Source organism: Phasianus colchicus, chromosome 1, assembly GCF_987193195.1.
Source record: "Phasianus colchicus chromosome 1, bPhaCol1.hap1.1, whole genome shotgun sequence".
Lineage (NCBI taxonomy): Eukaryota > Metazoa > Chordata > Aves > Galliformes > Phasianidae > Phasianus > Phasianus colchicus.
Window position 1 is genome coordinate 48,704,387 of NC_143436.1, and position 26,312 is coordinate 48,730,698.

Here is a 26,312-nt window from a genome sequence, read left to right on the forward strand (position 1 = left end):
CACACCATGCTTTTGTTTCTTTTGCTTTACCATTCATTTCAAATAATTGATTGACAGAACTTTATTATTATTTCTAACTGCTCAGAGACACTAAGTACACATTTCAAAAACGACTGGGAAGATTAAAAACAGCTGTCACAGGTACATCTTGAATGTGTGTGTTCAAGCTTGCTTGAACTCCTTCCTATGTGAAAGTTAAAGGAATCAAGGTGGACTTCTAACATGTTGGCACATTTGTGTCTCTTGCAACTTTTCTGTTATTGCTGGAATGCAGTTTTCAATCATTTTAACAAATATCTGGAACGCTTCACACGGCGGCCTCAGCACCCTGAAAGCCTCCTCTAAGCTGTCAGCTGCTACTTTCAGGCTTTTCTTTACGGACCTATGTCCTCGGAGGAGGGTCTGTATGAAAGCAAAGAGTGAAGAGTTGGAGGATACAGAACGAAGCCTGAGCTGTTCTGACGTTTCACCTGAGGAGGAGCTGTCTTCTGTAGTACTTGATGTCCCATTCTGCTGCAGCATCTTAATGATATCAGCATAGTCCATGAGAAGTTCTGATACATGGAGGGATAAAGCAGGTGAACTCAGTAACTGCTCTATAGCAGACTCAACTGTGCCGGGGAAATTATCATGTTTTAACAACACTGCAACCAGTGCGCCCAAGATACTTCCTATGATCCCCTTATAATGATCATAGATATCTTTTACTGCAGCCATTTTTTCCTGTAGAGAGATGATGCGACCGGTAATTTTAGCATACAAGCTTTGCTTCATGCTTTCCTGTACATCTCTGTCTCTTGTTTCCATTGTGGCTTGCATCTCTTTTAAAGCACTGACCAGGAGCTGCAGGTTCTCTTTAATGCTGAAGTTTTCTTTTACTGTCATGATGGGGAAGTTGGTGCCAAGATGGTGATTGAGGATCTGGAATATTGCATTAGTTGAAGAGACATAAATGTACACTAATTCATACAGATTCTGGCAGGCCTTCAGCAGCCTTTCTTTATCACTGCTAAAACCGAGGCGGGCTAACATTTCTGAAGGAGGTGTTTGGCTCTGAAAAGCAAACAGAGGAAATCCAGATGATAAAGAGGGAGAAATACAAATATTTTCAGCTAGAATGTCACATTTTAAAAATCAATATTACAAATTATCAAACCACCTTACTCTCCCCACAAGACCTCAGTGTTAGAAAAAAACAAAGAAAAAACTCTTAGTCAGCCTTTGCAGTGGTCTTACCAAACTGGCCAGCAAAATGTGGTGTCAGAAGCTGCAGGTATGGTTATTCTTATGGATGCAGGAGTTGTGAATCTGGCCCTCAGCATGTCATCTGAAAAGCAATAGTAGAGGTGCAGATGGATTATTTTCACCTTTGATATTTATTGTTAAAGTTGTCTAAGTCCCCTCAAACAATCTACATTACATCATCCTTAGAACTATAATCCTTCAGTTTGCATATAGTAGTGGGTATACACAAAATGAAACATATGTCCTACACGTTCGTCTTTTTTTGTTGTTCTGAGAACAGTAAGTTATACCATCCCCTTTCAGCAATGGCTGTAGATACTTCTGCCATAGGCAGATGGATTCATGCTGTCCCTATTCTCTTCAGGAAAAAAAGGCCTTTGTTAGGAGGACCTAACAATGGTGAACTAGCGTGAAATAAATTGTAATGTATTAAAATTAAAAGGAAGGGGAAATGAGGAAGAAAATAAGGAGAACTCAGGTAAACATCACATAATAAAATTAATGGCAAGCAGGCAGGCAGCAGGACCCAGCTGAAGCCCAGGCTCTGGATCCCTGACTCATCACATGCCACTGGAAACCACCAGAGAAACACAGTGGAAACAGGATGAGATCACTGTTCTGTCACATTCAGCTGTTTGCAAGAGCACTTGGGCACAATCAGGTAGGCAGTCTGAATGTTTAACTCAAAAAGCCTCTGGGAAAAAACATGCCTGGAGTTGGAGAAATAGACAGAAATATGGAAATGTATGTGGCCTGTCTAACTTTAACATGTGGATGTTAATAAAGTGTCAATGTGAAGAATAAGAGATAATTTATGTTTAAGGGACATAAAATCAAAAGAAATTACTGGAAGCTGAAAAAACCATGCATAAAAAATAGATGCTATCAGTATTCTCCATAGCTTTCTAGTAGGTAAAATGTTCATTGAAACGCTCTTTCTCTTAGAACATTTTGTCTTTTCAGTTTCTATAAATGGGGATTAACAAATGACCTTTCAACCCAGCATCAGTGAAGTGGAAAGTATTAATATCACACTGAGCCAGAGTACAAACCAACGGCATCCCAGAAGCATAAGGAATCATACCTTGAGCTGGCAGGACTTTTTGTTTCCTGGGAGTCAAAACCTTTTACTGTATGTAATCTTTGCTTCCTCTAGCCTTGAGAAAGATAAGTTAAAGAGTTTATTCTCTTAGCAGAGCTACAAGGTAAGTGTCTGAAACAACGATGTACTGTGCAAAATACTGTGGGAAAAAATCATGAGAGAACTGGCTTGTAGTTCAACACTAAAAGTTGGCTAGAGGAATGTTGAGATCATTCCGCTTTTTCAAGTGATCTTGTTGGGGAAGATGTTTTAGTGAAATGCAGCTGGGTTCACAGTTAACTAATAATGGGAACTACAAAGGACAAAAATGGCATCAATGTATCTTTCAACAAGAAAAATCTAGCTAGTCTCCTACACTTGATTATTTGCAGCCATAACTGTGCTATGTGGGCACTGAGAGCAAGAAGAGATTTATCTAGGAAATGCCTAAAAGTGGCTCAGTAAAAGTGGTTTGGAATAAAAGGGTTGAAAAGCAAAGGCATCACCAAAGAAACCAGTCATCCTACTCATTCATTGTTTGGCTCCGTTGCAATGTAAGATGCGTGTGCTAAAGTCAAAATCATTTTTACTTTGCAGCTGGTGATGGCTTAAAAGAAAGTGGTACAGAGAGGGAGTGTGGCTGCATGAGCAGGGCGGGCCCTGCAGGCTGCTGCCTGCTGCTCCGAGGCAGTCTGTCACTCCTGCAGGAGCTGACATGGCACATTGAATGCCAGGGGACTGCCTGTAGCTGCTTGACATTCGGCAGTGAAAAATCAACAGGGTTTTCATGGTATTAGGAAGGGATGTGATTAGGAATACTGAAGAAAGAAACAGAGAAGGAAGAAGGGCTACATAGAAAGAAAGAAAACGCAGTAGGAGTTGTTTGTAAGCGATATGGGTAAAGATGTGTTTGTCATAGACAATTCTGCTATTCTCTATGAATTCCCAAATGTGATTTAGTATACATATAAAGTTCCTATATTCCTATTGAACAGGATAAGAAATAAACTACAGTGACTTAAAAAACCCTCATGCTGATACAGACTGCATAGTCATTATAGTCATTTAAAAAGTGGATATCACTAATGTCATTAAAAAAAAGTAGGTTGACAGAAAAGTATATCTAGAACAGGCCTTTCATTTCCACACCTTATTTTAGATTTTGCTGACTAGATGAGCTTTTCCTGTTCTTTAGTGAACTAGTTCAGCTTCTACCTGTAATTTCCTAAGTGAGGGAAGACTCACATTCATTTTACCGATCTACTAGTTGCATATTTGTTAGCTGGCTTTGTTGCTCTGAGCATGTCCAATGTCTCATAAGGTCCTTTTTGAATAATTTGGCCAAGAATACACAACAGTGTTTAAGATTTATGGATGTACAAACTGCGTCTTGGGATTTGATTTGCCAAGTATAAGAACTAGTGAGGCAGAGACAAAGCAGTCTATATTTCACTGCTAATTAAGGGTTGGGATTGTGGGTATTGAACAGAGTGAGAACCTTCTTTTCTCTCTTGAAGTAGTTTATCCCTGAAGAATGGCACTGAGTGACCTCCTTTACCCAGAAAACCCCAGGAGAAGACAAGAACTGATCCATCTGCACCGGGAATTGCTTGACTGCATGTCCATGAATTTCCATGCAACAAATGAGCTGGCTGGAGTTCTGAATGCACACCTGGGGTGTACTATTACCCACATCAAGATGAGAGAGAGCAGCACTGTCAAAGAGAACTGTGATATTATCATTCAAGCAATGCGTGAGATTCAGTGTCAAGTACAGAAGATTGATAGTGACATGAGGGAGAAGCTGGAGCCTGTGCTGTATCAGAAGCTGTACGACATCAAAGAGCCTGAGCTGGAGAAAATTGCAATAGCCCATAAAGTTTTTTCCATTGTTCTTGGAGAAGTGACTTCAACTGCTGGGATGGTAGCTGTCAAACTGCTTAGCTCCAACCTTATCACTATCACTGTCTGCAAACTCGTCAGCCTCCTTGCACAGATCGGGGCATCTGTTCTTGGGGGAATCAGCATTACTATCCTGGGGCTTGGCATGGAAATGATTCTCCATGCCATTCTGGGAGCTGTGGAGAGGAATCAGCTGCTGGCAGCTGTGAGGAGCTATGAGGAGCACCTGGCTGAGTTTAAAGAAGCCTCAGAAAAATACCAGTGTGCCATACGTGAAGTGACTTCTTTGGTCAGACATCAAGTTCAGTGAATGGAAAGGCAGCACTTTAAACACATGGCACTTTTTCTTCACCTGTTCTCCAGAACGCATTGTAGACGAAATGCTATTGGTACTGATGACAGTAATACACACTGCTGGAGCAGAAGTGGTGAGAAAGTACAGTTTTTCTCTTCCAGAGTTCCTCCATCAAAATGACATTATAACAAGAGAAAATTATTTCAGCAAAATAACCATATAATCACCTGAAGAATTTATCAGGACGGCCGTCATCATTAAACTCTTAGTGTGGATTTGTGCTAAATCTGCCAGGCTGAATTCCCCATTCATAGAAGCGCTTACAAGGACTAGCTGTAGCACATGTAACTCCTATTTCCTGTGCTATTCTTGCCTGAGGAGCCACCCAGAGATCTTTATATAAATTCTAATACCAGCGGATTAACAGACAGAAAAATCACGGGCCTACAGGCCCAACAGTTGAGAGAACCCAGCTGTAGTGCTCCTGATCTATCTAGCTGTGAGCAACATCTTGTTACCAGTATTGCCCTGCTCCTGCCCGCTCAGGTAGAGATTTCTGTGCACACTTGCTGCTTTGTTGATCAAATGGCATTATATACTTACACAAGGATTTGTAAGATTACAGCCCTATTAGTGTGCTAAATTTACTTACAACTGCTTCACGAGTCACCAGTGTGGGACTGCCAAAAATACTCTGATTCTATATTTCACAACTTGCCACCAAATGGCCTTATTTTGCAGACTTTCAGAACAAAGCTAGAAGCAAGAGCATGATTTGCTGTCGAGCTCTGATTTGCTGTGGTTTGCTTTTTTTCTTTGAAAAAAAAATAGAGAGAATTTAGGAATTAATAAAAATATATCTAAATATTCTCAGCGTTCTCTTTCTTGCACTTTTTTTTTTTTTTTTTTAATTATCATAAGAAATCAATCTCAAACCAAATAAAGAAAAAATATTAAAATCCTTCATTATGGATGCAGCTTATAAATTTTTCATATGTGCTTGTTAATATTCAGCATCAAATGTTGCTTAGATAGTGCCTGCAAAAATGAAGAGATGGGTGAGATTACATCAAGGAAGCTGTCCACTGTCATCTTCCATTCTGTTTTGGTGTTGTGTATATATATACGTGTATATAGATAGATAGATAGATAGATACACTTTTTTTTTTTCCCCCTTTCCTACTATTCCCACTTTTTTTTTCCCCCTCTTGTTTTCACCAACGTGGGAGCCACTAGATGGCAATGCAGCTGCTGGCTCTCAAGTGACAAAGTTCAGATGCCAGAGAGGCCATTGCTGAATTGATGAACTGGGACCAGCACAAGCCACAGGCTGGGCAGTGTGAGCCAGGAGAGGCAATTTAGAGGAAGCAAAAAAAACTGCCTTACCTAGACATAAGCTTTTGTGTTGACATGGTGACCCAAAGCATCTTGTTTAATGTGTGATGTAGCCTCACTCCTGACCTGTACAGCAGTCAGTTTAGGGGCAGCTGTTTAGAGGCAAGAGGCTGTACAAACTGTCCAGCTGCAGAAGCAGTGCCATTTTGAGCGTTGCAAAGGCAGGAGTTCCTCATTCCTGCTGTTTTCTGTGTGCAAATCTACACTCTAATTTAGGGAGAAAAAGAATGAGCTCACTACGTATTCCTGTGAGATTGTCAGCCACTGTGTAGTAGAACAGCAGAGTCAAACAGAAGCAAATCTGTTGTACTTTTCAGAGAGCTTACCCACATTTTCTTGAAAGCAAATTCTAAGCAGTGCCAGTGGAAACAGGACACACAATGAAGAACCTAAAAATAGTTTCTATTCACCTTTTGATTGATCCTTGATCCTGCCGGGCTTAGTGGAAGGATGTCTTCCTTGCAAAAGCAGGTGCCTGAGATGTCCTCATGTCCATAAGATGCTGAAGATGCCGGAGCCCAGCAGGCTGGAGCCTTTCCCACAGCTTATGGGGCAGAAGGCCGTGAGCCCACAGAAGCCTGGCCAGAACCCCAGGGAGCTGACCTCACAGTGGGGTACAGCACCTCCCAGCCCCACAGGGCAATCCTGAGGTTAAAAAAAACACATCTTCTTTTCCCCTAGTCCAGCAAAAAAAAGAATCTATGGGACTTGCTGATATCACTGACAGTTGTGTAGTATATTTTTCTACTAGTCGGCAGACATCCCTGGGAGAAAGCAGTTGTGGTTGTCATGGTAACACTTTGCCTGAGCTCCATATTGCCACAGTGAGAGACCCAGCCTCTGTGAGGGGTGGGCAACCTGCAAAGGCTCAGCAAGAGCTCTCTCCTGTGATATGGCACACGTCGAGGATGCGCATGGTGGAGGTGTCCCCACTACATCCCTCATGTATTCCCTCCCTGCTCTGTGTGTGAACACAGAATTAAGAATTAAACCTGCACAGCGCACGTGTTCTAAATAAGCACAACCCCCATGAGGAGGGCAGCCAAAATGAGGCACTGCTAAACGACCAACAGCCTCATTCGGCTGCTGAAGGTGCCAGTAAATAAACATCACCTCTGCCCTGCTTCCTTCTATCACAAAGCAAAGACAGGGACAGAATTTAAATTAGATCCATTTATTTCTCACAGCATCTATTAAACAGTGAAAGAGTCTCGCAGCAATTCAGATTTTCCAGGGCTTTATCTTCCACTCCCCCCCCGACCACCGCCGTCCCGGCAAGCCCCGCGCGTGCCAGAAAGGCAGCGAGATCATAGAGTTGGCGCTGTGCGGCACTTGTGCTTTTACGACAGTCGCGCTTTACGGCGATCGTGCTTTACCTCGGCGCGCCACTCCATCCCCGTTCAAGATGGCGGCGCAGCAGCGGCAGGCGGCGCGGTGGTGGTAGAGGCCGCGGCGGCGGGGAGGGAGCTGAACTGCCTCGCCTTGCCCCGCCGGGCCGAGTGGTGAGATACAAGGGATGGAGCTGGGATGAGAGAAGGGAAAGGAAGCAAGGGGAGGGAGGCGGTTGGCGCTGCCGCCTTCTTCCTTTCCCCCAACATCTCTTGAGGGAGGAGGGGAGGCCTTCGTGTGCTTCATTGGAGACTTTCTTCCTCACTTCCCAGTGCTCACGAAGCATACGTTGGCTTGGTTGATTTTTTCTTCCTCCTTCAGCCGTTATCTTGTGCGGACCCTCCTTTTTACCCCAGAAGGATTTGGGGTCAAGGTTTAAGAACGTTATTCTCTTTGAGAAAGGCAGTGCCTCTGATTGTAGTTCAGCCATTACAGTTGACTGTAAGTTAAAGAAGTGCCCAAAGGCAGGAAAGAACTCTTTATTAGAATGATCTTGCCTTTCTGGTCATTGTGATGCAGCTTGAAACAGATTGAGATGGCATAAGGGTAGTGGTCTGTGAGGAGAAAAAGAATGTGTATAGAGTGCTTCTTGATGGATGTGGTGTGGATGGTTGGTAAGGGAGAAGTCAAGGGCAACTTAGAAGTCTGAGAGGAAAAAGGATATTTATGGGAAACATTTGAAATAGAGATATCTTAGGTGATTATGTGGAAAGCTAGAAAGGCTCCGACACACTTATTTTATGGAAGGATACAATAAAAGTTAAAATAACACGTTTTATTTTTCTAAAAGCAAGAAATTTCCAGGTCTAAGTCTTGAGATGAAGAACAAGCTGAATTGTTTAAAGTATGCACTTAAAGTAGCTGTAAGTAAGTAGTTAAGTGGTACTTAGTTAAAATAGGATGGTTTTGATGTGAATGCCTGAACTTGTGTAGGATTTGAGGATCTCAGAATACTTGAGGTTTTCTTTGGTTTGTCAACCTGCTAATACAAAGAGGATGAATAAGCACACGTGTCCTACTTATGCATAGGATCTAAAACTATGGTTATCTTTTCCAGGTCTTTTTCAGTTGTTTTATTTTGAAGCAGAAGAAAAAAAGGCAAAATGGGGCGGAGATCTACGTCATCCACCAAGAGTGGGAAATTCATGAATCCCACAGATCAGGCTCGTAAGTACCCATAAAAGCTAAGCAAAAGGAAATAGGGAGTCTCAGGCAAGCAGATAAAAATCTTTCTCTGAGGATAAGATCATCACTTTTGTCTGGGAACTGAGTTTCCCAAACCCAAAAAGTACTTTCTCCATTTTGGCTGGTTTAAAAATTTCCAGGTAGGCTACTAGCTTGCATGCTATTGCTGCTCTGCACTATTTTTCCCTTAATTTTTACTGTAATTATCAGTGTTCTGTAGTTTCTATACTTAACTATTGGCTGAGCTGCTCCTTACGGTGTAGGTAATTTACCTGAGGCTAGAATTTGTGGAACATCACATTCTGCAAAGGCTCAGTTTACAGGAGGGAGTTGTCTAACCTCTTCCTTTTTGTAACATACTGAATTTTTAGTGCTACGTAGAAACAGAAAAACCAGACTTCCACTGTGAGCATTCTTTGTTTCAGATGTATGTTCAAAGCCTGCATATTTTTAAAAGGAATTGTTTCTTGATGGCACTACATTTCAGCAGCAATCTTTTACAATTGCACGCATCGCTGTGCCTTTTTTTTGTCTGTTATTCTTTTCAGTATAAAAACATTGCTGCTTCTAGAGGCCTGAAGACTGCTATGTTGCATTTTCTTTCTATATGACACATGAAATAGATTTCTATTTCTTACTGTATTTGTCTATCAGTGGGAAGATGAGCTTTAAAATTTCCTTTTATTTAATGAAAATTGCAAAATGATTGAACTGTTGAGAAATAGTGCTTGTCCTGAAGAAGGAAAGGCTGTTTGCTGATTTGAGCCAGTCTTTCAAGTTGGTTTTTTTTTTCCTTTCCTCTCTCTAGGAAAGGAAGCTCGGAAGAGGGAACTAAAAAAGGTATGTAAAGAGATCTGGATCATTTACTTGGAATTCCCTGTGCTCTGCGTGACGTTTGTGATTATAAAGGGCCATGAATGGTGAATAGACTGCAGTGTTCCAGTTGATCTTGTAAAACTTAGTTAGGAATATACTGTCCAAACAGTTAAGAAAACGTAGGCAGAAATCTGGATTTGAGATAAAACAAAAAAAAACCCTTTATGTATTTGTTAGCATGATTCCTTTTATTGCTTTTGTCAGTTGATTTATTTTGCTGATTGTACGTGTCTTCATTGGAATGTATGAATTACAGAAGCATCTGTAGATAGTGAGATAGTGGCATTACAACTCCTAGAAGTTTTTAATATCTCTCCTGCTGATTTGTGCCGTGGTTAATATTTGCAAAGCATTTTAAGATGCCTTTTTTTTTTCTATAGATTGGGATTGTTGACAGAGGATTATTTGTTGAAAATATTTTCTTTCTCCTATGTCACTTTTCTGATCTCCTTGATTTCTGATCTTCTTAGAACAAAAAGCAACGAATGATGGTACGAGCAGCTGTACTGAAGATGAAAGACCCAAAGCAGATCATCCGGGACATGGAAAAATTGGATGAGATGGGTGAGTAGGGGAGGTACTGGGTGTTGAAGGTAGCTGTCAAATACTGTGTACTGAGTATATAAGTGACTTATAATTGGTCTTGATTGTTTTCAGGAAGTTGAATACTTCCTGAAAATAGGAACTGAAAGTGGTTTGAAGTTGTTTTATTAATTGTGGTTGTGGAGTAGAGTAACTTATGAATCTTTGGCTTGCTTTTGCTGTCTTTGATTAGAGTTTAACCCAGTGCAGCAGCCACAGCTTAATGAGAAAGTGCTAAAGGATAAACGTAAAAAGCTCCGTGAGACTTTTGAGCGTATCTTACGGCTCTATGAAAAGGAGAATCCTGACATCTATAAAGAACTCCGTAAGTTGGAAGTGGAGTATGAGCAAAAGAGAGCACAGCTCAGCCAGTATTTTGATGCCGTCAAGGTAATGCTTTTAATATTGAGGCTTGTAACTGTGTACTTTGTACTCTTCATTTTCTCTTTAAGTGCAACAGTTTAAAAAGGAGTCTTTATAAGAGACCAGTATATATTTAGTTAATATTAAGCACATGTACTAGGATTCTTAGTAACTCCAGTTAGAGCATTTCAGTGAAGACAGTGTGGAGCAATAGTATTTTTCCCTCTTATATTGATTTAATTTAATAATAGACTAGAGGGAAAAGGAAAACTTACATTGCAGATCAATATCGGAATCTATTTTCTGTATCAAAGAGAGAGAGAGAGAACATTGGCATTTCTGTTAAATCTTGTATGGGAACTGCTAAATCAGGGCCTGAACCTCTGATTGACCACTGGAGATGAGCAATGAGTCAGCCCTGGGAGCACAAGTGAAGACAATTCTCCTGTGTTACTGTAAGGGGTGGAGCCTGGCTCCACCTCTCCTAGACCCCATTTAAGAACTGACTACCACTAGGGAAGGATCTCTTTTGGAGATCGCTCCTCTTGGAGTCTTATCAGTAAGCCCAGGATGAGGGTAAGCTTTCCATCCATTCTTTGGCAAGTGATGGCAGGTCCCATGTGTTGGGTGTTCTTAAAGGTAATAAGACTGTGCAGTAGCTTCTGTGGAACTCAATTTTTATTTTTTTCTTCCCCCAGAATGCTCAGCATGTTGAAGTAGAAAGTATCCCTTTACCTGACATGCCTCATGCTCCCTCCAACATCCTTATACAAGACATTCCCCTTCCTGGGGCCCAGCCACCTTCTATCCTCAAGAAGACATCAGCCTATGGGTAAGAGGAAAAGGATGCTTGGAGGGGAAAGGAAAATAAGAATGCTTTTTTTTTTTTTTTTAATAGGAAAGAGCTGGGGTTGGAAGCAGAGGTAATATTGAGTAGCAGAAATTGGAAATTCTTTGGGAGTGAATTGGTTTGTTGTTGTGTTTGGTTGGGTTTTTTTGTTTTAAGTGAAAAACTGTAATCTTTCCTTCCTATTACAGTTTCTGTTTAAACTGATTTGGGTAGTATTTTGTACCTTCTTCTGTCTTTCTGTTTATTGGTCAAACTTAAAGCCCTGCCTCATTGTTTGAACATAAATGTCCCTTAATCTGTCATGTAGATTTTTTTTTTTGTCTTGCTAGTATATTCAGTTTAAACTCCTAGTTTATTTGTGTATTTGGCTCCCAAGCTAGTACTAGTTCTTCCTATGCATATATATTTTTTTTGAGTAGTCTGATTTCACCAACTTGTTGCATAAGCAATTTGTTTCTCATTGTGATTTTTCTGGTTTTCATTTTCTGTCTTATTTCCAGACCACCAGTTCGTTCTATTTCTATGCTTCCTCCTCCTGGGCTCGGTGTTCCACGTTTACCTCCTGGCAGGAAGCCCCCAGGACCTCCTCCAGGGCCACCCCCACCACAGGTCCTACAGATGTATGGTCGTAAAGTGGGTTTTGCTTTGGAGGTGGCTCCTCGAAGGCGAGAGGAAGACGTTTCTTACGGTTCTGAACCAGGCAAGGACTTTCCTGTCTCTTTCTGGGTTCTTGACCTCTTTGTTTTGCTGTGAACAGTACTGCTGTGAACACGGTGCAGTCTAAATAAGGTGTTGTCTGGATAATATGAGTGTTTGTACTACTTGAAAAACTCTCTGAGTGATTTGCAATCCTGAGGTGATTCCAATATATTTCATAACATTTGCAGTTTTGTTGTTGAATTTATTTCTAAATGCTGTATCTTTTAATTTTAGCTTGCAGATACTTTTTCATTGTGTTAAGTGAACTGAGTGTTTTCTCATATAGTTTTAGTGAGGCTGAAATGTGTTTTATTTGTAAAGAGATAGTATGTATATTTGCAGAGAAGTAATCTTCCCCTCCCTGCCCCCACCTTGCAGTAAAACCCAAGAAAACAAACAAAAACGGTAACACCAAATCTAGGGATGCATTTTCAAACAGTTACTGTATTTTCTGTAGAAACTTCTATAAATGGGTTTCTCAGCCTTACTGCATACCAAAAAGGACTGAAATATTTCTAAGGGGGAAGTTGTATAATTCAGTTCCCTTCACTTACTTACTGTGCCAGTTAATCAACTGTTAATAGGAAATCTTACCAGTGTGCTCCCCAGAATACTCCTTAAGAATGTGTTAAATAGCAGAGGGTTGACAATACATCTGCTCTGTTGGTAGGAAGATTTTTCTTACTGTGAACTTAAAATATTCTGCCTTTCACACCAGTGTGCTTGGAGTTCATGTTTTTCTTAATACTTTGCTTTTCACAGGGCAGCGAGGGCATGATGATGATATGTCCAGTACAAGTGAGGATGAAGGCTATCCTGAGGATATGGATCAAGACAAGCATGATGAGAGTAGCGATGATAGTGACAGTGATAGGTCAGATGCAGACAGTGAAGGTGAGGACTTCCCACATCGTGATAATGACAAGGAGAGAGAAGGTGGAGAAGAAAAGAAATCAGGTATGATGGGAATTTACAGACTGGGCTTTTGTGTTTTCAGAAGAAAAGTACTACTGAACAGTGTTTTATCTGTTTTCCTTACTGTGGGGTAGGGGAAAAAAGTAGTCTGTTTAGCAAATGAACTCTGTTCTAGGTCACTTAAATTCCACCTGAATAATTTTATTAATGAATGGAAACTACCAAGAAGTGCAGTATCTGAATGCAACATTTTTCACCTGAAGCATTGAAAGAGCGAAGGACCCCACAAAAAATTAAGCCTTACTGTAAAATATAGTCACTCTTTGGTGACTTGAATAGTACTACTTTGATGGCTGCACTATTAATGTTTTTGAATGATTTCTCTTCCTTGTTTGAAAGGATTCCAATTGGCAGAAAATTCAAGGTTACCAAAACTTGAGAAGATTGAGAAGATGGCTCTTAACTCTTACTTAGGAGCATCATTATGTCATAATGATGTATTTTCTATACCAAGTGAAAGACTTAATGTATTTCATATATACATTCATTTTTATGTTTTTATATATCGTATAAGTGTATTTTATTTTTATATTTACTGATTTATTCTGTTCCCTCTGCCGTTTTTTTGTGTCTGTGCTTTGCTTTCCCCAGGTCATAGCGTACGGTTTGCAGACATGCCTGGGAAATCACGGAAGAAGAAAAAGAACATGAAAGAACTGACTCCACTCCAGGCCATGATGTTACGAATGGCAGGTGGGTGATACGGATACACTGAGAGGAGGCATACCATTAGATTTGCAGATAAGGTTTCTCTGGTGAACTGAATTTGCACAATCTCTGTTTTATAGAAGAAAATGCATTACTGTCATACTGTAAAATCTACTAAGAATGTAAAATGTGGTGAGTTTTAATTTAGGTGATTATTTTTAGCCTAGTGTGCTCAGCCTGTAATCTGCAAGGTTTAATACTTCCTAAAAATATCTTTTTGAGGAAAGGTATTAACCCACGGAGTCAAGATTTTTCATTTTTAAATAGACACAAAGACACTTGTGTATCTTTTTTGGGGGGGGAAGAAAGCTGGGAGAAGATGGGTTTCTTGGAAGTGGTGATTATGTCTCTTTTGGGGACTAAATCTCTAATATTTTTTTATTTTAAAAGTTTTATCTCCTACAAACTCAAATAACTGCAGTTCAGATTATTAATAGAAGTTACGGTGCCCACAGGGAAGCAGAACTATTTAGTACTGTTTTGCATTTTGTGTGTACTAATATCATCAGTTTTCTTTCCTTTTGAGGTGAATTTTTCCTTTTTTTCATTCTTATTTAGTGTTTTATGTTGACAAAGTTATTACTTGTGGACTGACATTTATAAATACATCTGTTTCCAGGTCAAGAAATCCCAGAAGAAGGGAGAGAAGTGGAAGAATATTCAGAGGAGGAGGAGGAGGAGGAAGATGACTCAGAGTCTGAAGACACATCACAACAGCAGCAGCAACAACAGCAACACAGTGAGGAAGCTCTTGCAGAGACTGGGTCATCTACTGCAGCCTCAACTCAGCAGCAGCAGTCTTCACAAGCCGTTGCTTCGGGTCAGATACAGGCACCTCCTATGCCTGGGCCGCCTCCACTAGGACCACCTCCAGCCCCTCCACTGAGGCCCCCAGGGCCACCCACTGGCCTTCCTCCTGGCCCTCCACCGGGTGAATATTTGATTTGTTTTGTTTTGAGGAATGCAGGCTCGTAGTACTACAGATAGTTTATCGGTGTCGGGGTTATGAAGCTGCAGGGAGTTCTAGACATTAAGTACAGAAGCCCAATGTGGTATTTGCTGAGACCTGTGAGGTTTCTTCCATGGTCAGTCTGGTTTTCTTAACGTCTTCCCCCAGTTTTGTTTCTGACATCCTCTAGAAGGGGAACCTCAAACCTCAAAGCAGCTATTTTCAGTAGAGTGAGATTACTTTTCAGGCCAGAAGCACAGCCTGAAGAGACTAAAATACTTTCATTTCTAGCTGTTTAAGTTCAGATAACCCTACATTGTTAGCTGTTCTCAACTGTTGCTTCAATACATGGGGAAAAGCCTTTCTCAAAGATGGAGCGAATATCTGTATTTGAATATAACTGAGAAGCTTTCTTGGTTCTACAACTGTTGCCTCTTCCTGAGACTTCTTAGAAGATCTGTTTAAAGATCTGTTTAATCTAGCAGCTGGCTAGTATGAGAACACCTGAAGTTTCTGTTTAGAATCTTTAGTATTAGCAAGTGGGATTGTTCTTTTATCCACGAACCAGTTCTTCTCTTATGTTTTCAGGAGCTCCTCCTTTCCTGAGACCTCCTGGTTTACCAGGACTGCGTGGGCCTTTACCTCGACTTCTACCACCGGGTCCCCCACCTGGGCGACCCCCAGGCCCTCCCCCTGGTCCCCCACCTGGTCTTCCCCCAGGTCCTCCTCCACGTGGACCCCCTCCTCGCCTGCCACCTCCTGCCCCACCAGGTAAAGTACTCTGCTTCAGAGCCAACCTTTTCCCTACTTTGTCTTCCCAGTTCTCTATAACCTTTTTGTGGTGACCAAGTCAGTATATCTAATTGGAGTATCAGATATTCCTTTAGACTTTAAATAGTTCCCTACTACCAGTTTGCCTTTGTTCTTGTATGTGTAGCTAAGGGTACGTTCTTAGGTTCTTTCTGGTGTACTTCTTGATGCCATTTCTTTTGCTGTATAATAGCAAACAATTCCATACTGCTATGTGTATTTTGGTAATAACAGATCCGGCACTTATAATAAAAAGTTTCAGTAAACACTGTGTGTAAACTTGTAAACTTGTGCTGCATTGTTTCTGAATAGGAGATAGTGTGTTGTGATTTTTTTTGTTTTGCTGGCTAGTCGTGCTTCTGATTTTGAAATTCCAGTGGGATAAATCATTAAGGAAGCTTTTCAGATTTTAACTTTGAAGATTGAAAGGGAGCAATATACAGATTCTTGTGGCTTCCCAAGTCTGCTGAGCAGTTTTCTTGTCCTAATTCAACTTTCTTCCACCTTCTTGCTGGGAGCTATCAACTGGTGCAATACTTCTCCCTGTTTCCCCTTCTCTAAAGCCAGCACCTCTGCACTTTGACAATCTTTGGCTTTTTGAGCCTGTGCGTTATTTTTGCCCAAAGATTTTTGGGAATCCCAGGAAAGAGTCAGCTCACCTTTTCTCTTCTTCTTTACAGGTATCCCTCCTCCTCGCCCAGGCATGCTGCGGCCACCTCTGGTGCCTCCATTAGGACCTGCCCCACCTGGGCTTTACCCACCAGCTCCTCTTCCAAACCCTGGTGTTCTGAGTGCCCCACCCAGCTTGATTCAGCGTCCCAAGGCGGATGACACCAGTGCAGCCACCATTGAGAAGAAGGCCACGGCTACTATCAGTGCCAAGCCACAGATCACTAACCCCAAGGCTGAAATCACTCGCTTTGTGCCCACTGCCTTGCGAGTGCGCAGGGAGAATAAAGGGGCTTTGGCTGCCTCTCAGAGAAAACAGGATGATGAGCCTGCTCTCCCATTAACCAAAGCTGCCCCTAAGGCTGGATCATCTGCCCCTATCTCTGTACAGACAAAGGATGATGTGTATGAAGCCTTCATGAAGGAAATGGAAGGTCTTCTCTGACCTGTCCCAATCAGCTTTCCTGCCCTCTGAACACAGATCAGGCCACCACAGAGGAAGAAGGAGAGGTCTTTCTGCAAGCAATGAAAGGGCTCGCATGACAGGGAAGGGTTCCCTACCCATGGGTTAACTTGCCAGTATGCTCTGAGTAGAGAGTGCTGCAGGTGAGATGCAGCCAGGTACTTCCTTTCACAGCTAGCATGTCCACTTGGAGCAAGGGAATTACAGTCAGTAAGGCAATTCTGTTTCCCTTGAGTCCTCCCACTTCCTTGGAGGAGGTGGTGGTGCTCTGTGGAGGGGGCATAGGAGTTGAGGGTGACTTTGCTCTTCCTTAATCCTTTCACATCCTGAATGCTCTGGTGAGGGTAGTGGAGCCAATTTTTAAGGAGCCAGAAAAGCGTTAGCATAATTTCATACACACGTGGTTGTCCAGTTTTTATTTTCTGTACTGTTCCTTTCTGTAAATATTTTATAATCCTGTTTTTGTTTTGTTTTTAGTTGCAGTGAGATCAATCATCTTTCTTCCGGGGTAGTCAGGGCGGTCATTTGTTGCGTTTACTGTACACTGGAGTTTTGCACCCTGTCCCTTTAACCGTCATCTTGATGGCTTTTCATCGGCAGGGGAACTTTCATTTTGTCTTGTGAAAGACAATAAATATTCAGTGTATCAAAATACTGGCTTCCTTGTGATATATGTAAATCTAGCATATAGGTGGAAAAGGAGGTGGTTCTTATTTTCTAGTATAAAAAAATGTTTTACTTGAAATATTGCTTTAGTTTCATTAAATTATACTGACAGAGTCAATATTCCAGAAATTGTTGCAAGAAACAAATATTTGCAGTCTGCATTAAATGGGAATAAAACTTACTGGGTTCTTGTAACAAAACCATCTTAAGACCTGTGGGACCAGCTGTGTAGGCAGTAAGACTTCCAAATGCTTCCTCAGAGAGGGAGCTGCATTTTCAAAATATTTAAGTTCTGTCTGAAGCACTGAATTTGAGCACAAGATTAGGGGTTAGCTATTTATGAAATTGCCTTTATCTTGTTCTTTAAAAAGGCAACAAAATGGGTACTGTTACGAAAGAGCATAGAAGAGAGTGGGAGAACTTTGTCCCTATCGAAGGGCTGAGCGACTTCAAGGGCTTAAGAGTGACTCCTCTAACAATAAATGGATTTCTAAGTAAATATATCTAGACTGGTGGCTGTTGTAACAAATACTCATTATTGAAATCTATTCTTAGTCTGCCAGACTGGTGAATAACTCAAACAATACCTTTAGATGGCTGTAAGCCTCAGACTGAGTATTGATGACTCAGACTTACCCTTTGATTTTGTTTTCCTGGATTTTTGAAGCAAACAAAAGAGCTGAATTTGTCTATGCAAATCCTCTAGGGAATACAATGCTCTTTTTCTGCAAAGGGTCCAAGGCCAGGCAGGGCACTCCTGCCTGCAGTGTGATGCTCTCCTACAGGACTTCTTCATTCTGTTCTGATTTTGGATGAACTGCACAGGCACTGTATGCAGGCATTTTATGTGGACACCAGGTGCACGTAGAGCTACTTCAGCAGAAAGAGCTGGTCTCTGATTCGCCTTAAGTTAAATCAACGTGGGGGACTTCTCTTCTTTGCCTCTAGTACAGAGCTAAGTAAAAAGAGCACAAAGAGATGACTTCTCTCCATTGCTTTTATCAAAACAGCGGGATCTGGGGTTGCTCGTGCTTCAGTCACGTCCTCGCCTGGCTCCTCAGCATCGTGCAAGGGATGGGCGATGGCACGGAGGTCAAAGCCAGCGCCGAGCGCTGCTGCCAACCTTTTCTTTCCCGGTATCAAATCGCTCAGAAACAACCGCGAAACCAATTCCCGGGGACGCCCCGCCCACCGCCGCGGAGCGCTGCTGGAAGGGGCGCGCGGAGCAGGGTAGCCGCCCGCCGCCCATTGGGTGGATTTGGATCCGCGGCGCCATTGGTCAGAGCTCGCGACAGAGCTCGCTAGCCAATCGGAAAGCGAGCCGGGCTGCTTCGGGAGGCTATAAAAGGGGAAGGGGAGTGGGCGTAGCGACACGTGAGTCGCGTTAGCAGGGCGGTGGTTGGACGTGCTGTTAGCAGCGATGTCGGGCCGCGGGAAGCAGGGCGGGAAGGCGCGCGCCAAGGCCAAGTCGCGCTCGTCGCGGGCCGGGCTGCAGTTCCCCGTGGGCCGCGTGCACCGGCTGCTGCGCAAGGGCAACTACGCGGAGCGGGTGGGCGCCGGCGCCCCGGTGTACCTGGCGGCCGTGCTGGAGTACCTGACGGCCGAGATCCTGGAGCTGGCGGGCAACGCGGCCCGCGACAACAAGAAGACGCGCATCATCCCGCGCCACCTGCAGCTGGCCATCCGCAACGACGAGGAGCTCAACAAGCTGCTGGGCAAGGTCACCATCGCGCAGGGCGGGGTGCTGCCCAACATCCAGGCCGTGCTGCTGCCCAAGAAGACCGACAGCCACAAGGCTAAGGCCAAGTGAAAGCTGAGGAGTGATCCCATGTCCAAGGAACCCAAAGGCTCTTTTCAGAGCCACCCACTTCCTCATAAAGGAGCTGCAGATCCCAAAAATGTTTGTGTTGGTTTTGCTGCTAGAAGTCAGGTGTTAGCATGAAGATAGCATGTTAGGGTAAACAGATGTGATAAAGTAACCTAAAAGCTGAATGCATGATAAAAGACCACAAAGTTAGATTTTGTGTTAAAGAAATCTGTTTGGTAGAGGTGAGAAAGACAAGAAGTTGAATACTGCTGCAAGAACCATCAGCAAGGTTCTTCCAGTCTGTGTCAAGCTGAGAGCTCCCTGGTCTCCTTAGGGAGCAGGCCTGCCCCAGCACTGCCTACAGGCTCAGTCGTTCCTCCTCTGGGCACTCCAAGTTCATTTTTAATGGAGTTTTGTCAAGACTTTGTTCAAGCTGTGCCTCTTTGCTGCCTTACACCTGGATAAGAGCTGTGTGAGCCAAGGAGAACCGCTGCCAGCTTTGACTGCACCTTATCCACAGCAATGAATGTTGTAATAGAGATGTGGAGACAGAAACAGACATCACCATTCGTATCTCAGAGAGTGTATTTTAATAAAACAAGAAATTACAGGAAACAAAACGATGTTACATTGTAGTGCCACAAATGGTTATAGGTGGCTGTGGGAAAAACAAGGGTTGCAGACAGCAATGGAAACAGTGCAGAGAAGTAGAATGAGCATTTTCTGATATAGGAAAAAACAACAGTACGGAGAATTGGAATGAGCACTTCTTGATATGAGAAATTAAATGCATTTGTTCCGTGGCCTCGATGGTGTCTGCCAGAGGCTCTCCCCCTCCTGCTGGCAGAGTAACAGGGCCTGCAGAGCTGCAGATGCTTCTGACACTGCTTCCAGGATGGGAGTTGGGCTCTGCATGGTAACTGCGGGGTATGCAGGGTGCACTCTGCAGGGAGAGCCACAATAACAACGCAGGGGAACGGGAAACCACCTGCAGCAGTGTCTGCCTCAGTCACGCTGACTCACATGTCCACCAAACCGGACTAAAATAAAAACACATCTGAGGGACGGAATTTCGAGTACTGACCACAGTGATCAGTGAGATCTGCCTCCGTGTCAGCCCCTTGGCTGAGGTGCTCAGTGCCTCTGTGGCACAGCAGCGGGGATGGATCCCTGTATGAGGGTGCACCAGCAGTGCAGTGCAGTGCTCGGAGGCCATCTCCTCCCGGAGCAAGAGAAGTCCTTCAGGGGATGTCAGGCTGCTTCTCACCTCGCAGCATCAGGCACTCATTTAATTGATTTTTATCATTTTTAATGGGTCAAAGGACTGGGGACAAAGGAGCTAATTTCTAATCCATATTCAGTGCTCTGTATGAGCCTGTGTTACTTCCTCCTCTTTGAAATCAATTTGCAATGAAAATAACGACCCCAGCTCCTGGGTTTCGGCTCAGATTAAGAGAAGACCCTTTAAAGAACAATAATTCATTGCTCTTGGGGTGCAGCTTCTCACGGTGCGGATTTTATTTAAAAGGAAAAACAAAAGTTTCTGTCTCCCGAGGTCTGCCCAGGTCCAGGACTCGGGGTTTATCGGCTCTTTTTTAACTCACCCTTCGCCTCTCCGGAGAGAAACTCCGCCCGTGGCAACAGCAGCCTTTGCCCTCCGCGCCGCTGTGACTTGGGGCGAATCGGTGGCGGAAATTGTAGAAAAAACGCGCTTTTTCGCCTCTTAAGAAACACAAAATGAGCGGGGAGAAGGGAGCTCTGCGCCGTGCGGCGGGGCGGGCTCTGCAGCGCACCAATCACCGCGCGGCTCCGCTCTATAAATACGAGGCCGCCGACTTGCTCCAGGCCCAGTGGTTCCCCCCGATCTGTGGACGACGGCCGTCACCATGTCGGAGACCGCGCCCGTTGCCGCGCCCGCGGTGTCTGCGCCCGGCGCCAAGGCCGCCGCCAAGAAGCCGAAGAAGGCGGCGGGCGGCGCCAAAGCCCGCAAGCCCGCGGGCCCCAGCGTCACCGAGCTGATCACCAAGGCCGTGTCCGCCTCCAAGGAGCGCAAGGGGCTCTCCCTCGCCGCGCTCAAGAAGGCGCTGGCCGCCGGCGGCTACGACGTGGAGAAGAACAACAGCCGCATCAAGCTGGGGCTCAAGAGCCTCGTCAGCAAGGGCACCCTGGTGCAGACCAAGGGCACCGGCGCCTCCGGCTCTTTCAAGCTAAATAAAAAGCCGGGCGAGACTAAAGAGAAAGCGACTAAGAAGAAGCCTGCGGCCAAGCCCAAGAAGGCACCGGCCAAGAAGCCCGCGGCTGCTGCCAAAAAGCCCAAGAAGGCAGCAGCAGTGAAGAAAAGCCCCAAGAAAGCTAAGAAGCCGGCGGCTGCTGCCACCAAGAAGGCAACCAAGAGCCCCAAGAAGGCTGCTAAGGCTGGCCGCCCCAAGAAGGCTGCCAAGAGCCCGGCCAAGGCAAAGGCAGTGAAACCCAAAGCTGCCAAGCCCAAGGCAGCCAAACCCAAGGCAGCCAAGGCAAAGAAGGCAGCAACCAAAAAGAAGTAGGATGACAGAAGAAATTCGAGTCTGCTCGTTTAAATAAACCCAAAGGCTCTTTTAAGAGCCACCCACTTAGTCTCAAAAAGAGCTGGAATGCTGCGGGAACCGCGGCAGCGCAGCTAATCATCTCAGTTGCGAACATTCAGCTTGCGCCTTAGCTGCAACTCGCACGGGAGTTTGAGAGCCCCTTCCGTCAAGGGCTACGTGCTGTTCGGGAGCAGGGCGCAAGCAGCGGCGCTTCCCCGCCCGCTGACGGACGCAGCCCAGCCGGGCGGGGCGGTGCCAGCCTCGCGCTCCTACTTGGGGAGGGGTTTAAATAACCCGCGCTAGGCTGTGATTGGTTCGCTTCAGCACCGCCCCCTCCCGGCACCGCCCCCGCTCCCGTCCCGTGCGCCGACGGAGCCGCTCGCTCGTCTCCGCCCCATCCCGTCCCCGGCGTTCGGTGCGGGAACAGCCGCCTGCGCGGCCCCATGGCTGCTTTTGCCCAGTGGAGAAGCGGTGTGCGGTCCTTCCCCGTCCGATGATGGAGTGCGCGACAGGGGAAAGGGAAAAGGAAGCGCTGGTTCGAAACAGCGTCGCCTAGGGGACTGCTTTCCATCCGTTTATTAATGAATGAAAGAGGGAGAAATAAGATTTTTTAAGGGTGGGCTGCTACAATGTATGTAACGCGAACTTTTTTTTTTTTAACAGCAATGCCGATTTTCTATTAGGAATAGATTACTAGAGTACGTAAAAATATCCTTGGCATAACATTTATCACAAGAATCAAAAGCAAAACAAAGCACTCACCTTCCCGACGGGGTCGTCGCAGCAGAGGCTGCTGCTGGAGCCATGTGTACCGTGCTGCAGTAATAGCACGGTTACAGAGCAACCCTGTTAACTCCGTGAGTTGCTACTGCTCAATTAATTCGGAACCGAGACCTCCAAAATGCTCAATTAAACTATTATTTTTTGTTATTTATAGCTCAAGCATTCGCATTCGTTTCACTCTATTAAAAACCCACGCTATGCTCCTCAAAAAAAGTAACGCAGCCCTTTTACTAGAATAAATGGTGGCTCTGAAAAGAGCCTTTGGGTTCGTTTAAAATGAGGATCAGGACCGCTCTACTTGGAGCTGGTGTACTTGGTGACCGCCTTGGTGCCCTCGGAGACCGCGTGCTTGGCCAGCTCGCCGGGCAGCAGCAGCCGCACGGCCGTCTGGATCTCCCGCGACGTGATGGTCGAGCGCTTGTTGTAGTGCGCCAGGCGCGACGCCTCGCCGGCGATGCGCTCGAAGATGTCGTTGACGAACGAGTTCATGATGCCCATGGCCTTGGACGAGATGCCCGTGTCGGGGTGCACCTGCTTCAGCACCTTGTACACGTAGATCGAGTAGCTCTCCTTGCGGCTCTTCTTGCGCTTCTTGTCGCCCTTCTTCTGGGTCTTAGTGACCGCTTTCTTAGATCCCTTCTTGGGGGCGGGCGCGGATTTGGCCGGCTCAGGCATGGCGATTCCTCCACGATCTCTTCGGCGCAGCGGAGTGCCGGCTGCTGGCACTGCTCGCCTATTTATAGGGGCCGTATGCAAATCTATGGCCTTCGTTATCTGTACTCTGATTGGATAAAAGAGCCCGTGACGTATAGCTCCGTACGAACGGCTCTGTAATTGGTCCATCGCAAATCCCACGCTGCTACTGGCTAACAATTCAAATCCCATCAACCAATCACAGTGAGCTCTTTCAATCTCAGCTCAGCGGCGAAGCTCGGCTTCCACCCGCGGCGGTGTGGGCGCAGCAGAGGGCGCGCGGTGCTTCCCGCTGCCTGCGCGGGGTTATAGGTACAGACAGCAGTCTCCGGGGGAAAACAAAACAAAACAAAAAGCTGAGAGAGTTTTCTCTCAGGGAGAAAGCTGAGAGGGTTTTCTCCACCTTTTTTGTTTTCTCCCCATCAAAATGAAATATACCTGAATACTTAATGTAATAGCCTACACTCATAGCAGCTACAGCTACATCCTGAAAAAGTATACTGGCTCTGGCATGGTCATCTTTGTTAAGCGTTTTAAATAAGCTCTTCTGACCTAGATAGCTTGGTTTCCAGAACATTAAATAGGATGAAAGGTCTGATTTAATCAGCAAATTGAAGCAACATTGACTTTTTTTTTTTTAACTAACAAATATTGGATTCATTTCTTTCAAAGACAAAGAAATTCTTAGTAATGAAACTAAACCTGGACTTACAACTGAGTTTTGAATTCAGTATGAATCAGAAAATCAAGCTCTGTTCTTCTTGCAGTGGTTTTACTACCCATGAGGAAAATACAATTGTTTAAACCAACTGAAGTGATTTTTTGGTGTGTAGAATTCTGATGTGCTTATATATATATACACATACATATACACACATGTATGTGATGACAGAGAAAGTATTATGCACTATGGCTGTACCTTGTATTTTCAGAAAAAATACACATTTTTTCTTTAATTTTTTTTTTTTTTTACAAACATCATAAATTTCAATTATAAACTGATCTTTGGTACATTAGAATGTTATAATGTACTTTTAAAATAATTAATTTTTGATTGGAGCTAGGACTACAACACAGTTCATATCAGTGTTATAATAATGCCTTTTTCTTTTGCAACCTCTGAGTGCATTCAAAGCCAGAATTTCTGGGTATCACACGAGATAGGTGGCATAGGCCTATAGAAGAAACCCATCTGGCATACCTAAATGGAGACAAAAAGGATTAAACTGCTAAAATCACAACCACACTGCATTCTTTAGGATTTCTAAATTTTTCTAAAAGATTCTGATGAAAACAACAAAATTGTTACCTTTTCACACTGTGGCCCATTTGAATACTTAACTCCCCACATTTATGTCTTTCTTTTGCCATAAAAATCATGCCGAAAAGCACTGAGATCAGCTCTGCCAAGCAGCGGCTGCTCTCTGAGCATCTGTGAACTCCTTTGCAGTACAAACATGGCTGCGACTTTACAGACAGGTATACATTGGGAGTGCTAAGGGTGGAATAGCAGGAGAGCGCGCTGCACAAATGCTGCTAGAAAATACTCTTATTCTGTGGTCTCAAGTCAGAAATACAGTTCTGTCAGTGTCTATTACCTATAAACTGAGCATCATCTTGGAATCAGTTTACCTTCCCAAGACCAAGAACTCCAGAAAAAAACAAACAAAAACAGAGCCCATTAATTTACAACAAGTAGAGACAAAAAAGACCGAAGTGCAGTGAGGATTGCTGGAGAATTATCATAGAATGGCTTAGATTGAAGGAGAACTCAAAGCCCACCCAGTCCCACCCCGTGCCATTGGCAGGGCTGCCTCCCATCAGCTCAGGCTGCATAGGCCCCCATCCAACCTGGCCTTGAACCTCCAGGGATGGGTCACCCACAGCTCTCTGGGCAGCCTGTGCCAGCGCCACACTGAGCGAGTAATTCCCCCAACACCTTATCTAAATCTCCCCTCTTTGAGTTTAAAGCCACCCCCCCTTGTCCTGTCTCCATCTACCCATGTAAAAAAAAGCTGATCTACTTTCTGCTAATAAGCTCCTTTTTAAGTTTTGGAAAGCTGCAATAAGGTCACCCTGGAGCCTTCTCTGGGCAGAACAAGCCAAGCCTCATCATCCTGACTTGGTTTCTGAACTTCATTTCATTTACTTGAGTGTATTTTCACCTTGAAATACAAAGAAAATAACCAAGATGTCCCAGGAACTGTTACAGAATAAGTAGATATTGAAGAGGAATACCTAGTTACTAGTATATACTATCAGAAGTTATTCAAATATTGGAGACCAAGCACACCTTAGAATCACATTTTAAAAGCCTACTTCTACAGTTAGTGTTAGCAACTATACTTGAAGAGTTTCTGACTGAAATATGAAGCATAGCTACATTACTCTGTAGATATGGCTGTTTACAAGGGCAGATTAATTATCTTGATAAGATGCCATGTATCAGTGTCATCTGAAGACTTTATAACTGCTAAAAGGAGTAAATAGCTCACATTTCCACATCATGAAAAAACTGCTGCAGACAGATGGAAAGACAGAAGAAAAAGATTAAAGGAAGGGGCAGTGGGAATTTTTCAAACATTTTCTGAGTTAAGAGATGTTTACTTTCTTTAGATCTCAAAAACTGAATAAGATGACAAAAATCATTAAAATGATGTTTTTAAAAAATGCAGATTAAAAACTATAGAAATAAAAAAAATCACAGAAGGGATAATTTGGGAGGCTATGGATCAACAGAACACAGCTACTTCAAAAGAGAAAACATGAAAGTAACCAACACCACATTCTTAAAAGGACGTGCAACAACCTACTGATTTTAATGGGTGCATATAATGGACCACAAACCTCTGCCTTCATCAGCACATCAGTCCTGTAAACAAAGCATCGGTGTCATTCGGTGATACGCAGACAAGGCAGAGACAACAGATTTAACTCCATCTCTCCTCCCAAAAAGAGCGGGCACCACAAATCAAAATGAAAAAAAGGAAAAAAGGAAAGGAAAAAAAAACAATAAAAAAACAAAAGAGGTGGACATAATGCTGCTGAGCCTTCCCTAACAACGACGGATTTGTCTGAGCACCGCCGCAAACCCCCAGCTGGGGCCTTTGTGCGAGCGCCGCGAAATGGCGGCGGCGGAGCTCCGGGGCGGACGTGAGAGCGGCGCTCCGGCCCCACCACCGGCGCCACCATTGGTCGGCATTCCCTGCAGAGCCGCGGCCCGCTCCCACGCCGACACCGGGTGCCGCGACAACAGCGAGGGAAGCTGGGCAGCGAGACAAAACGGAGAAAGGCGGGCAGCGAGGCCGGACCATAAAATCGTCGCCGCCACGCGCAGAGACGGCTGGAGGCAATAACTGGGCC

The 26,312-nt window shown here is 44.2% G+C and overlaps 5 protein-coding genes and 1 long non-coding RNA gene across 7 annotated transcripts; 4 read left to right on the plus strand and 2 right to left on the minus strand.

Annotated features, from left to right (window-relative positions):
• Positions 1–38: 38 nt before the first annotated feature.
• LOC116233452 (uncharacterized) lies at positions 39–6,508 on the minus strand. Its single transcript, XR_016466776.1, has 3 exons — positions 6,329–6,508; positions 1,237–1,327; positions 39–1,053 (listed from the first exon to the last, which is right to left on the minus strand). It is a non-coding gene; the product is annotated as an uncharacterized LOC116233452 (long non-coding RNA).
• Positions 1,334–5,356, plus strand: SMCO3 (single-pass membrane protein with coiled-coil domains 3). 2 transcript variants are annotated; one of them, XM_090140675.1, is made up of 2 exons: positions 1,334–1,906; positions 2,209–5,356. In XM_090140675.1, the coding sequence occupies exon 2, from the start codon at positions 3,861–3,863 to the stop codon at positions 4,536–4,538; it is 678 nt and encodes a 225-aa protein (XP_089996801.1). In that variant the 5' UTR covers positions 1,334–1,906; positions 2,209–3,860; the 3' UTR covers positions 4,539–5,356. The 2 variants fall into 2 exon arrangements, with proteins under 2 accessions (XP_089996801.1, XP_089996803.1); XM_090140677.1 differs by having other exon boundaries at positions 3,844–5,356.
• Positions 6,509–7,268: 760 nt separating the features above from the next.
• WBP11 (WW domain binding protein 11) lies at positions 7,269–17,088 on the plus strand. Its single transcript, XM_031600363.2, has 12 exons — positions 7,269–7,420; positions 8,365–8,474; positions 9,301–9,332; positions 9,839–9,932; positions 10,144–10,340; positions 11,012–11,145; positions 11,664–11,863; positions 12,625–12,819; positions 13,429–13,530; positions 14,165–14,476; positions 15,083–15,265; positions 15,985–17,088. Exons 2-12 carry the CDS (start codon positions 8,411–8,413, stop codon positions 16,416–16,418), a joined length of 1,947 nt encoding a protein of 648 aa, XP_031456223.1. The 5' UTR covers positions 7,269–7,420; positions 8,365–8,410; the 3' UTR covers positions 16,419–17,088.
• Positions 17,089–18,477: 1,389 nt separating this feature from the next.
• On the plus strand, positions 18,478–18,962 carry LOC116233445 (histone H2A-IV). Its single transcript, XM_031600358.2, has one exon. The coding sequence runs from the start codon at positions 18,523–18,525 to the stop codon at positions 18,910–18,912; it is 390 nt and encodes a 129-aa protein (XP_031456218.1). The 5' UTR covers positions 18,478–18,522; the 3' UTR covers positions 18,913–18,962.
• A 1,788-nt stretch (positions 18,963–20,750) lies between these two features.
• Positions 20,751–21,517, plus strand: LOC116233441 (histone H1). Its single transcript, XM_090140683.1, has one exon. It carries the CDS (start codon positions 20,796–20,798, stop codon positions 21,450–21,452), a length of 657 nt encoding a protein of 218 aa, XP_089996809.1. The 5' UTR covers positions 20,751–20,795; the 3' UTR covers positions 21,453–21,517.
• Positions 21,518–22,486: 969 nt separating this feature from the next.
• On the minus strand, positions 22,487–22,964 carry LOC116233447 (histone H2B 1/2/3/4/6). Its single transcript, XM_031600361.2, has one exon. It carries the CDS (start codon positions 22,929–22,931, stop codon positions 22,551–22,553), a length of 381 nt encoding a protein of 126 aa, XP_031456221.1. The 5' UTR covers positions 22,932–22,964; the 3' UTR covers positions 22,487–22,550.
• Positions 22,965–26,312: the final 3,348 nt, after the last annotated feature.

Excerpts from the sequence above, each read along its gene's own strand:
- SMCO3 (XM_090140675.1), top strand. The coding sequence starts at position 3,861 with ATGGCACTGAGTGACCTCCTTTACCCAGAAAACCCCAGGAGAAGACAA.
- WBP11 (XM_031600363.2), top strand. The coding sequence starts at position 8,411 with ATGGGGCGGAGATCTACGTCATCCACCAAGAGTGGGAAATTCATGAAT. Across the intron at positions 9,933-10,143 it reads GGAAAAATTGGATGAGATGG|AGTTTAACCCAGTGCAGCAG; the intron begins GTGAGTAGGGGA and ends GTCTTTGATTAG. Across the intron at positions 10,341-11,011 it reads AGTATTTTGATGCCGTCAAG|AATGCTCAGCATGTTGAAGT; the intron begins GTAATGCTTTTA and ends TTCTTCCCCCAG.
- LOC116233445 (XM_031600358.2), top strand. The coding sequence starts at position 18,523 with ATGTCGGGCCGCGGGAAGCAGGGCGGGAAGGCGCGCGCCAAGGCCAAG.
- LOC116233441 (XM_090140683.1), top strand. The coding sequence starts at position 20,796 with ATGTCGGAGACCGCGCCCGTTGCCGCGCCCGCGGTGTCTGCGCCCGGC.
- LOC116233447 (XM_031600361.2), bottom strand. The coding sequence starts at position 22,931 with ATGCCTGAGCCGGCCAAATCCGCGCCCGCCCCCAAGAAGGGATCTAAG.